Here is a 12,438-nt window from a genome sequence, read left to right as displayed (position 1 = left end):
TTAGTAAAAAAAACACAAAAAGAAAAACACTAAATTTTGCCAAATAAAGGCAACAGTAGTATACCGCTGTTCGAAATTCATAAATCGATAAAATAACAAATCCGGGTTACAAACTACAACTGAGGGAAACACATCAAATATAAGAGAAGAACTACGACACAAAAGAAACACAATATTATAATGAAACACACAGAGAAATAAACTATAATATAACAATGGCCATTTTCCTGACTTCGTACAGAACATTTTTAGAAAAAATGTGAGTTGAAACTGGTTTTGTGGCATGCCAAACTCCCGCGTTTATGGCAATGTTAAATATTATATTAAATTGACAACATTACATGACAGGACTACAAAAAAATGGAAGAACATATAGGACAGCGAAAAACACACAAAGTGTCAAAAGAGCACACACTTTCATTAAACCTAAACCTCCCAAAGAGACACCATAGTTCACATTAATTGACTAATCATATTAGAAAAAACGTTTTTTTATCAATAATGATGTTTGTGGATTTTCAATATACTAATTTTACATGCTATAAGAGTACAGCAACATATTTCTATATAAGTCCGGTAAAAAAACTGAAATTTAAAATTTCTTAAAGAAAAAAACCTAATCTAAAATTTCCTTAATGATTATTACAATTATAGATCAAATAAAATTCTTACCACTTCACTTGCTCATAAGAACAAAACAACTTGCTTTATTGTTGTATTATTGAGACGAATAATTACTTGTTGATATGTCATATGAGTATAATGATTGGTCAATGTGACCAAATCAGCATACGATACGGAAGTGTAAACAGTTCACAGGTTTTAAAAATAACCTTCACCAGGGTCGGTCAAGACCAAACACTTGGGTATCAGAACTAAATCAAATGGATATAAACTAAACAGTAACAACACACTGACAACAAGGATAGAGTAATAAAGTTAATAAACGAGTACTTCATGTATAAGTATACTATATTCATCACAAAGGCCGGTTGTTCTAAATCGGAGGTGTCATGAATGTTCATAGATGGAGCTTTTTTAAAGTTTATTATCGTATATTTTATGTTGTAAACAAACTCTCCTGTTCATGATACTGATAAATCATTTACATAATGTCTCGTAAAATAAGTTTATATCTGAGTCGATGATCTTTATTTGTGATTGCCTTTTTTAGGCATTCGACATATGACTCATCTCATGCATTTTGGTAATGTAAATGGGAATTAAACAACTTGAAGCTTATTTTTATCCATCTGATGAGTGTAAAGCCCCTTTTCAACTTTAATACATTGTTCTTATGTTGTACTGTGATACCATTGTCCCAGGTTAGAGAAGGGTTTGGACACAGCTAAAATGTTTAACCCCGCCACATTCTTTATGTGTGTGCCTGTCACAAGTCAAAAGCCTGTAATTCAATTGTTCACGTTTGTTTATGTGTTACATATTAGTTTTTTGTTCAATATTTGAACATAAATTAGGCCGTTAATTTTCTCGTTTGAATTGTTTAACATTGTCATTTCGGGGCCTTGTATTGCTGACTATGCGGTATGGGCTTTGCTCATTCTTGAAGCACGTACGGTGACCTATATTTGTTGATTTCTGTGTCATTTTGGTCTCTTGTGCAGAGTTGCATCATTGGCAATTAAACCGCTATTTCATTTTTTTTTATATTAAGGGCATATCATTGTACAGTTGTCTTTTTAATACAATTATTCATATGTTTGATATTTCGTATGCATCACATGTTTGATATTTCGTATGCATCACATGTTTGATATTTCGTATGCATCATATGTTTTTTGATATTTCGTATGCATCACATGTTTGATATTTCATATGCATCACATGTTTAATATTTCGTATCCATCACATGTTTAATATTTCGTATTGCATAACAACACATTGACTAACTAACATATCCGAGCAAGTTACGTCATGATATTTTATACGAACAATTTCGACAGCAATTTATGATACATTCGTATTCATTATGATTATGATATTTGAGATGTTTGATACATCTTTAATCGATTATTTAAATGAATTTTCATAGAAATAGAAACTTGTTGATCGGATATTTCATGGTATGAATCATACTTTTATGGACTATAACTGTCTTTATTATGTTAGTTCCAAGTTGAATGATATTTCTCGAAATACTTTCTACTTAGAAATATTACTTTATATTGCAACTAGTTTTGATTATTTCCTTAATATTGTAACATATCTATATTTTGTGTCAATTTCATCACGGAACGCTTTCTCCACAATCAGGTATTGTATATGTATTAGTTCTGAATTGAATAAATGGTGTAAATCTTTTTGTTGCAATGATAGCATTTCTAATTACAAAGTCACTACATGAACGTCTGTTAGAGGGAAAAGATCTACGAATATAAATACCACCCAATGTAATATTAACTAGTAAATGATATTATTGACCAATCGTTAAATGTTATAGTTAATTCTCGTACTACACATTAATCAGATATGGACATTTAATCGACATTTTATACATGTGTTATAAACTCTTGTTATTAATATATAATATCTGTTAAATTTAATGTTTTCGCACCTATTGTTGACCGTGTAGATTGTTTTAGCAATAGTTGTCAGTTTAGCTTATTACCTATTTTTGTATAATGTATTCAACGTATACAGTTTTTCTTTATTAATTTCACGTTTAGTTGGTCCGGCATAAAAATAAGTCATTCTTGTTCTTCACACATAAAGGGCCCCCCATAAAGGCAGCAATAGTACACAACTGTTCAAATGTCATACATCGATTGAGAGAAAACTATTCAGGGTGTTTTGCGATTATAACATGTATTATATACCAAAAAAAAGACTATAAGAAATATAATCTTTAACTTAAGCGACGGAGATTTCCGAAGGAACATTCTTTGTTCTTGTGACTGTGAAAATTACTGGATTTGTTATTACATAGTTTTAACATTGTCAAAGACTCGTAGGTCGTTGTTTAGATAAGGAACCGAAATATCGTTTACCTTCTAAAATGTACTGCAAGGAAAATTGTTAAATCATCAACGAATTCTTATTATTGTTTTCAACCCCCGATTTTTGGTGGGGTCTTGTTCATGTTGTTGCTCAATCTTCAGTTTTGTATATTGTGTTTTGTAAAATGTCAGTTTTTTGGGTTGTTTTTTGTGCATGGCGTTGTATGTTCAATTTTTGACTTACGAGTCTGACTGTCCCTTTGGTATATTTGACACGCTTCCGTTATAAATAAGTCTGAAACTTGCAAAGAAATAGAAATGATAATAAATCTATCTAAATAACGACTAAAATCGGTCTAAGATCAGCTTTTCTGTAGGAAGTTGCAACAAGTAAAACTTATAGAGTTCGGTTCAAGGAAAGTTGATGAACGATGAAAACGCAACACACGGTACAACGTGTTCACATAAAGCCTACAACCAATATAAGGGAGCTCTTGATTGTAATGTGTAGTACCCTGATTCCTCCCGATGGACATACAAATATCGTCCACGGCCTTAGCCCAACAGGTAAGAGCCAATGTCAATGATATTCTCATCGGATTTTGTCTAATGCTTAGTTCGTTTTTGTGTGTGTTCCATTTAAATGTTGTGTCGTTGTTCTCCTCTTATATTTAATGCGTTTCCTCAGTTTTAGTTTCCAACCCGTATTTGTTTTTTTCTATCGATTTATGAGTTTCGAACAGCATTATACTACTGTTGCCTTTATTTACCCTACAAAATATTGTACATTCCTTGATACTTTCGTGTAGTACATCTTGTTGCAAATATTATGTTGTATACGGTTTAGTTGTATAAGTCTTAATATGATGAACAGTCCTTAAAATGGGGTGTACTTTGGAATAAATTGTTTTCTAAATGTTAGAAGTGTTAAGTCTTATGACTTGTGCTGGTAAAATAAAAGCGTGTACACTATACTGGCATCTGACCATTTGAATTATTTCATCTGGTAGATTATCTAGTGTAAATCTAATACATTTGTAATATATATAAAAGGTCAAAAGAGGGGTGTGTTCACATCATATTTTCTCCTTACAAAACAATGCAAACTGAAAAAATATGTCCATACCTGGTCTGGAATATCTATACTATAATTGATATAACGACTTATGAAAGAAACATATTCATATCACGGTGAAACATTTTGAAATATTCAGACACGACGATTTAATAACATGCATTGGTAAATGCAGATCGACTATATTAGCGATTTATTATAACGTATGCAATAATTAATAACGCCTGATCTATAAAATAGTTTTTGAATATACGGCTCATTTTGAGTGTGAATGTATCGTCATGTGAGCCAATTTTAATGTGAAAGGCTCCAAGCAAATGTGTAAACCACAATTCAAATTGAATGTCCATTTGAAGCTGAAAAATCTGTCTTCTGGGCATCTGGAATGTGAACTAGTGTTTTCGCACTTTAAGGACTTTTTCATTCAATGACCCAAAAAATGTAGACACTAAATAGTATAAGATGAAATGATCATATATTTGTGATATATGTTTTTCGACAAATAAATCTGCTTATGAATAAAACTTGCAGAAAGGTATGGTTTATACACTCAATATGGTAAATAAGTTAAGACACCTTACATAAAGATTACTTGTTTTAAGTGAATCGTTTTCCTTATACAGATTCCAATTAATAGTGCCCCTATTTTAACGAATGCACATTAAACTTATTTCAGTGAGAGGATTTACGTATAACTACAAATGACAATAAGCAAAATGCTTCAGTTCATAGCTTTACATCTGGTGATTTCATCCAACTTTGCCAATGGATTCCTGCTCAAAAATGAATCTGGTTTGGGAACTTTTTTTCAGCAAAACGGATGGCCTGATGGTTGGACAAAAATGATTTACACTGTTATCATTATAGCTTATAGAGACAAACGTGGACAACTGCAGAAGCTACATGCGAACAGTTCGGTGGTCACCTCGCGGTTATAGAAGACAACGATGAAGACAGTTTTATCGGTAGGTTTATCAAAAGGTCTCTTACATTGACAAAAAAAGATGCACAAGACTGGACATTTGATTATACCTGAATCGGTGCCTCCGATTTGGCAAAGGAGGGTAATTGGTTGCGGATAACGGACACAACACTCGGTATGTACACCAACTGGAGAGCACCAAGTCCTAATAATGGATTTGGACAGTTCGAGGAGGATTGTATGGACTGGAGTTTTGGAGGTTGGAACGACTTCCATTGTGCTTCTCGCTTGAATTTTGTTTGCGAAAAGAGGGCAATGGTAGACATTGACCCAATTTAGTTATTACAGTGAACCGAATATAGGCTTTATTTGATTAATCGATAATGGATATGATGGAAGTATTTCAAATGACGATTTACCTGAAAATAAACAAATAATTTAGTTTCCTTTAGAAATTTCGAAATATGTGATGATCACTTATTAGTAAAAAGATAATAAATTTAGTGGTTTTGCTTTCACACCTTCATTTTTAGCTCACCTGGCCTATAGGACCAAATGAGATTTTCTAATCTCTTGGCGTCTGTCGTCCGTCGTCGTCGCCCATCGTCAATAGTCGTCGGTAACTTTTACAAAAATCTTCTCCTCTGAAACTACTTAGCAGATTTAATCAAACTTGGCATAAACATCCTTAGGGTATCTTATTTAAAAACTGTGTTCGATTACCCTGCTAAAAATGAAAAAAAAGGGTAAAATTCAGTTTTGGGCTTATATCTCTGAAACCTAAGCGTTAAGAGCAAATCTGACGATTGGTAAACATGTTCATTAGGTTAAGATCTATCTGCCCTGAAATTTTCAGATGAATCAGACAATTTGTTATTGTGTTGCTGCCCCTGAATTGGTTATTTTATAGAAATTTGCATTTTTTTGTTGTTATCTTAAATATTATTATATAAAGAAACAAACAATATTAATGTTCAGCAAAATAAGATTTACAAATAAGTCAACATGACCAAGTTGTCAGTTGATTCCTCATGGAATAATTGCCCTTTATTGTCAATTTTTAACATTTTTTGTAATTTTTCTAAAGGTTTACAAAATATTTTCCTCCAAAACTAATGGGCTAGGATCATTATAGATAGATTATCGCGCGTTTCGTCTACGTAAGACTAATTAGTGAAGATCATATCAAAATGGCCAAATATTGCACAAAGTTGAAGAGCATTGAGGACCAAAAATTCCAAAAATTGTGCCAAATACGGCTAAGGAAATCTATGCCTGGGATAAAATAAAAAGCTTTAGTTTTTCGCTTTAGTCCTTTCTGAAATAGATCTAGCGATTGTTAATTTTGAAGATTTTTCTCATACGGTTAACTACTGACCCCCTATGGATATAACTAACCCTCTATGGATCCTTTGGAGTTCAGTAGCGAACCATATAACTTACATCGTATCGGTCGCTTCCGTTCATCATGCATTTTGGTCCGTGCATTTTTTGGCATCTCGATTAAAGCATCATTTTCAGATTGCAACGATCCTGCTGATTCGTAAAAATGTAGGAGTTCACTCATATACGAAGGTACAAGTCCATGCAAGGCTTTGAATGACTGAAGCAACAGTTTGTATTGGCATCGGAGTTAATATGGTAACCAATGAAGAGTCATAAGTGTTTGAGTTTTATGTTAAAACTTCTTTTCGCGGGTTAATAGTCTGGCAGCGGTGTTCAGAACACGCTGAAGTTTGGATAGATTCGAGGCATTCACACTATACATTCAATCTTTACCATAATCAAGTCAAAACATAACAAGAGAGCATACAAGAGGTTTTGCGAACGTCCTTCATTATATATGACCGAATCCGTTCTATATGTTACAGATCTGATTGAAACAGGATATGGTCAAATTCAGGAAATATGTTTTCGACTTATTTTCGTATGCAACCGGATGTGACGTTCTATGATTAAGTGGTAATACACCTACAGAAGACTTTTTTGTTGAATAAACTGAAAGTAACATTTTTTTCTTTGTAATACTGGTTATTTCGAGAATTCCTGTCAGCTTTTATCATAATTAATTCAATAGTTTGAGAAAAATCTAGTATAATGTTACACGAAATTTAAAAACGATTTGAGCAAAATTTCTGTGACATATGAAATCACTCAGGATAAATTGCGATAATCACGGTCAAGGTCGAGTGTAAATTTAAAACGAATCTATGGCTTCCATGACATTTCTTAATTTACGCCCCGTTTCAGAGGTGAACATAAAAAGCATCGATTTTAATGAATAGTCTGTTATTACTGCTTTAAAAACAAATCTACTAAAATATTTGTTAGGAAAAAGTTTCTATCATAACAGAAGAAAATATAAGGAGAACAAGTTCACCAAAACACTTAGTTTGGCTTGTTCTGTCTATTAATATGCATGGTATAACCTTATTGCAAAGATATTTTCTCATAAAATAAGTTTTGAAGGCTCAATCCACTCTGGATATTTCATTTTTTGTAATATTTCCCTTTAATAACAAGAATTTTGAACACATGAGAGTACTCGCAAGGTCAAATGTGTATGAATAGCTTCCATATTAGGTGTAATACCACCATTGATTTTCAACGATTTATAGTCTTTGTTAAATTTGCACTTTTCAAAAAATTAGGCAGAATTTATCTTTATTTAAAAAAAAAAGAATCACCTGATATGAGTAAAGTTTATCCTGTCCAGTACCATAGACAAAAGTTCACATAGTTCAATATAAGAAAAAAAATCATTGGAAGTTGACCAATCAAATATTTACCTCTTTTTCATCTATGTACAAGGTTAAGTTACCGTGGGATCTCAAGTTTCAAAAATATTTTATAGAAACACAAATAAAAAAGAAATAATGATAGTGCTTTGAAATATCCTAGATATATGTTTATGACCCAGAAATGCTTTTATGCGATGAAATGTAGGATTTATTACCTACAACTGCCAAATTCGAGGGAGTACTGTTTTCGACATAGTTTTGTATGTTACCTGATGTGACGTTCTATGCTTTAGTGGGTTTACACCTATAGAAAAAGCACATTAGCAAAAATGAAAGGCAAGAATACAAAAAATACTATATATCAATAACACGATAACGGGATGTAAAAGTACAGAGACAAGTCATATGTAACAAAGAAATACAAAAGGCATATAGGTTGCGCTTTGTAAATTCAGCAGTTTCGCAACCACGCCTCTTTTGGGGAGATATATACTACTCAGATATAACTAATTTTGATAACGTACTGGTTCCAAGTTATGATCTCGACGTAGCCACATAACTTGGTAATGTTACCAGTACATATTCATATCAGTCATATGGAACTCTGTGGAACTTCTAAAGTCAAGATAGGCGTAGTTTTATAAGTCATATGGTTTGCTATTACCCCCTATGGATCCACAGAGGCTAGGATAACACATAGGGAGTGAGGCCAAAGGCCGAATCTCCTACATAAAAAAAGAAGATGTGGTATGATTTCCAATAAGACAACTGTCCACATTGACAAAAATTACACATACTAGTACATTAACACCTACGGCCTTCAACAATGAGAAAAGCTCATACCGCATAGTCAGCTATAAAGGGCCGCGATAAGACAATGTAAAACAATTCAAACGAAAAAACTAATGATCTTATTCATATAAAAATATGAGCAAAAAAAAAATGTGTAACACATAAAACAAACGACAACCACTGAATTACAGGCTTTAGACAGAACATACTTAAATAATGTGGCGGGGTTAACATGTAAGCGGGATCCGAACCATCCCCCTAACCTGAGACAGTGGTATAACAGTACAACATAAGAACGAACTACAACAATCAGTTGAAAAAGGCTTAATTCATTAGATGAACAAAAATACAAGTTGACGTTTTTATTCACCTTCAATTGTCTGTAGGGGCTCAGTAGTGAACCGTATAACGAATATATCGCACGCGGAAATTTTCTGCTGCTTTTTGTAGAGAACTAATAAATAAAGCACAATCACATCCATGGACGACGTCACCATTAACAGTAGTTATGACGTCATGAACCCCGTATGCAATTTACTAACCCTCAACGGATCCATAGGGGGCGCTTTGTGACAGCGTTAAACAAAATTTACCTGCGTGCGATAAAGAATTTTAGTATAAGTTTAAACTCTTAGAAGTTTGGGGCATATAAACGTTGAAAATATGCCACACACCCCTATATTTTGACATTTGAAAAAATTTGAAGTGTTTAGGAACTTCACATTCTAGGATATTTTTTTTTTAAAACTTCATAGTAAAGTGAAATGTTTTAGCCGTAAAAGGAGTTCCTATGGGAAATTACACTGTAGATATTTACAGACATGCAACAAGGCACATTAGCTAACATGAAAGACACGAATACAAAAAAATGTAATTGTACAATAACAAGAATACACAGTCCTTAAACGAATCATGACAGAAATAGAAACTTGTAGATCAGATAGTTCAGGGAAAGTGTCATGTTTTTATGGAACATATCTGTCTTTATTATGTCAATTCCAAGTGGAATGCTGTTTCTGGAATATAATTTCTACTGGAAGAAATATTACTGTTTAATTCTTGGTAGAATAAATTGTATAAATCTGTTGTTCCTAAGTCTTTAAATGAACTTCTGTAAGGAGAATCACAAAATCATTAATAATGAATACCACCAATGCAATATCAATAAGTAAATCATACTATTGACCAATTGTAAAATATCATAGCCGATTTTCGAACCACACATCAATCAGATTTGGACATTAAATCGACATATCTTATATATGAACCCTTGTTATTAATATATAATAAAAGTTTTAATTCAATGTTTTCGCACCTATTGGTGACCGTGTAGATATTTATTCTATAAAATGTCAATTCAGATGGTTACCAATGTATGTATAAAGTATTCAACGTATACGGTTTTTCTTTATTGATGATAAGTTTGATTGGTCCTATATACCAAGGATAGTCATGTTCTATAAACTAGTTTGTTTGCGTACATACGTACTTTTATATTTTACAATAAAACTAAAACAATGAAAATGTATAGGCAAAGTTCCCATTTTATTTCAGTACGGTTAAAGGTAATGTTAGGATTGCTCAATCGTTTCTTTGTGTAGTGATTCGTGATGTTTGTTTGTTTGTAACCATCTTTTAACCATGGTGTTGACATATTTTCTAAAAAAGAAAAAAAGACAAACAGACAAATAATAGTACACAAGACACAACATAGAAAACTACAGACCAAGTTACACTAACCCCTCCAAAAAACTGTGTTATACGATAATGAACTGTTAATAATCAAAACGTGTTTAAAGAGACTAATTTCACTAGCCAGATTCCGATGTTTACATGCACACTGGTATTTATTTGTAGATAAAGTAAACTAGTTTATGAGTGACCCTATAGTATAAAACTAACATACTTATAACTGCTTTCTCCATAAGTAAATTGCCGTTTCAAAATACATGATAACTTGTGAAATGCGTCTGTGTATTACTCTAAACCTGATGGTTTTAATTGTTTTTGCCGAAGGCTTTTTGCTTCAAAATGGAACTGATCCAGGAACAGTTTTTCAACAGAATGGGTGTCCTTTTGGATGGACAAAATATTCACTTCATTGTTATTATTACAGTGTATCCCGGAAAACGTGGACGACCGCAGAAGATACATGTAAACAGTTTGGTGGTCATCTCGTGATTATTGAGGACAACGATGAAGACAGTTTTATCCAAAGTTTTCTGAATGTGTCGAAAACTTTTGCAAATGACTGGTCAAGTTCTTATACGTGGGCCGGAGCATCTGATTTGGCAGAAGAAGGTAATTGGTTATGGGTAACGGGTTCACCAGTCGGTGTGTTTACCAACTGGAGAGGACCAGGTCCAAATAACGGACATGGCAGTCATACCGAGGACTGTATGGACCTAAGTGGTGGAGGTTGGAATGATAATAACTGTGCTTCTCACTTGAGCTTTGTGTGTGAAATAAAAGCAAAAGTTGATTAAAACTGTAAATCAATTATCAATTATATGAATCTGTAATATGTTAGTATATAACTTAGTTGTGTTTATCTTTGCATCAAAAGTATTGCTTAAAATGTTCCAAAACTCGTGTTCTTATATCTGTATTGCGCTTAATAACTATCTATATCTTACACCGTACCAGTAGGCTATCAGAGATACAATTTTAACAATACGTCTATTATTGGCGACGATGAAATTCAAACAGACTCATCATAGCTACCAGGATTGAAATTTTGTATTTACGCCAGACGCGCGTTTTGTCTTCAAAAGACTCACCAGTGACGCTGGAATAAAAAAAAAGTAGAAGTAAAAGTAAAATAAAGTATGAAGGTGAAGAGCGTTGAGGACCAAACATTCGTAAAAGTTTTGCCAAATACATCTAAGGTAATACTAGTATATACCTGGGGTAGAAAAGAATGTAGTCTTTCGTTTTAAGATTGAACATTTAAAATGGTTCTTGTGGTTATACTGTTAATAGATACCATAGCATTGCATGAGTAAAGGCAACAGTAGTATACCACTGTTCAAAAGTCATAAATCGATTGAGAAAAAGCAACTCTGGGTTAAAAACTTATACCGAGTAAAATACATCAACTATAGAGGAAAACAATGGATCAACAAAAACACTGAAGTGCAAAAGAAAACCAAAAGCCAACATACTTAGGAATGACCTATTTGATAACAACTGCCATTTTCCTGACTTAGCACAGGACATTTTGACAGTATTACATGACAGGAATGCAGTACAAATAAATGCAAGATCATTCCGGACAGAAAAATAGATAAATACATAAATAATCATTAATAGTACTTTTATACATGTTAGCCAAAGAACAGCATTATAGAATAAAGAACTGTACGTCACACGAATATAAATGATATCTCATATCTAAATATATTTGGTGACTGTATTGAATGCATTTATCCTTGAATTAAACGATATATTAGATACAATTAATTTTGTCTCCTATCTTGACTAACATCTAGAAATTGACAATGAACGTTGGGTGAGAATTGTGAACTTTCCATTTCTATATACTAGTAAAAGAGGGACGAAAGATACCAAAGGGACAGTCAAACGCATAAATCTAAAACAAACTGACAACGCCATGGCTAAAAATGAAAAAAGACAAACAGAAAAACAATAGTACATATGACACAACATAGAAAACTAAAGAATAAACAACACGAACCCCACCAAAAACTAAGGGTGATCTCTGGTGCTCCGGAAGGGTAAGCAGATCCTGCTCCACATGCGGTAACAGTTTATCAACATCATCTGCATATGGATAATATATCTCCAAGTTGATGAAATATTACAGAGTTTTGGTTACATTTCATGATTTCCTTGAAAGAGAGTTTTTAATTTAAGATATCTATTGAACCAAAAGTTCCAAATGGTGGAGTTGAAATAATCCCTTCGGAAAATTTACGGTTGCCATCACTT

At 32.9% G+C, this 12,438-nt stretch overlaps 1 protein-coding gene across 1 annotated transcript; it reads left to right on the top strand.

The window, feature by feature from the left end:
• The first annotated feature begins 10,434 nt into the window (after positions 1 to 10,434).
• On the top strand, positions 10,435 to 10,973 carry LOC134727429 (CD209 antigen-like protein E). The gene has a single exon (XM_063591811.1). It carries the CDS (start codon positions 10,437 to 10,439, stop codon positions 10,971 to 10,973), a length of 537 nt encoding a protein of 178 aa, XP_063447881.1. The 5' UTR covers positions 10,435 to 10,436.
• The last annotated feature ends 1,465 nt before the right edge of the window (positions 10,974 to 12,438 follow it).

This window comes from Mytilus trossulus, chromosome 8 (assembly GCF_036588685.1).
Source record: "Mytilus trossulus isolate FHL-02 chromosome 8, PNRI_Mtr1.1.1.hap1, whole genome shotgun sequence".
Classification (NCBI taxonomy): domain Eukaryota; kingdom Metazoa; phylum Mollusca; class Bivalvia; order Mytilida; family Mytilidae; genus Mytilus; species Mytilus trossulus.
Note: the sequence above shows the minus strand (reverse complement) of the source record. Positions and strands in the feature narration are given on the sequence as shown.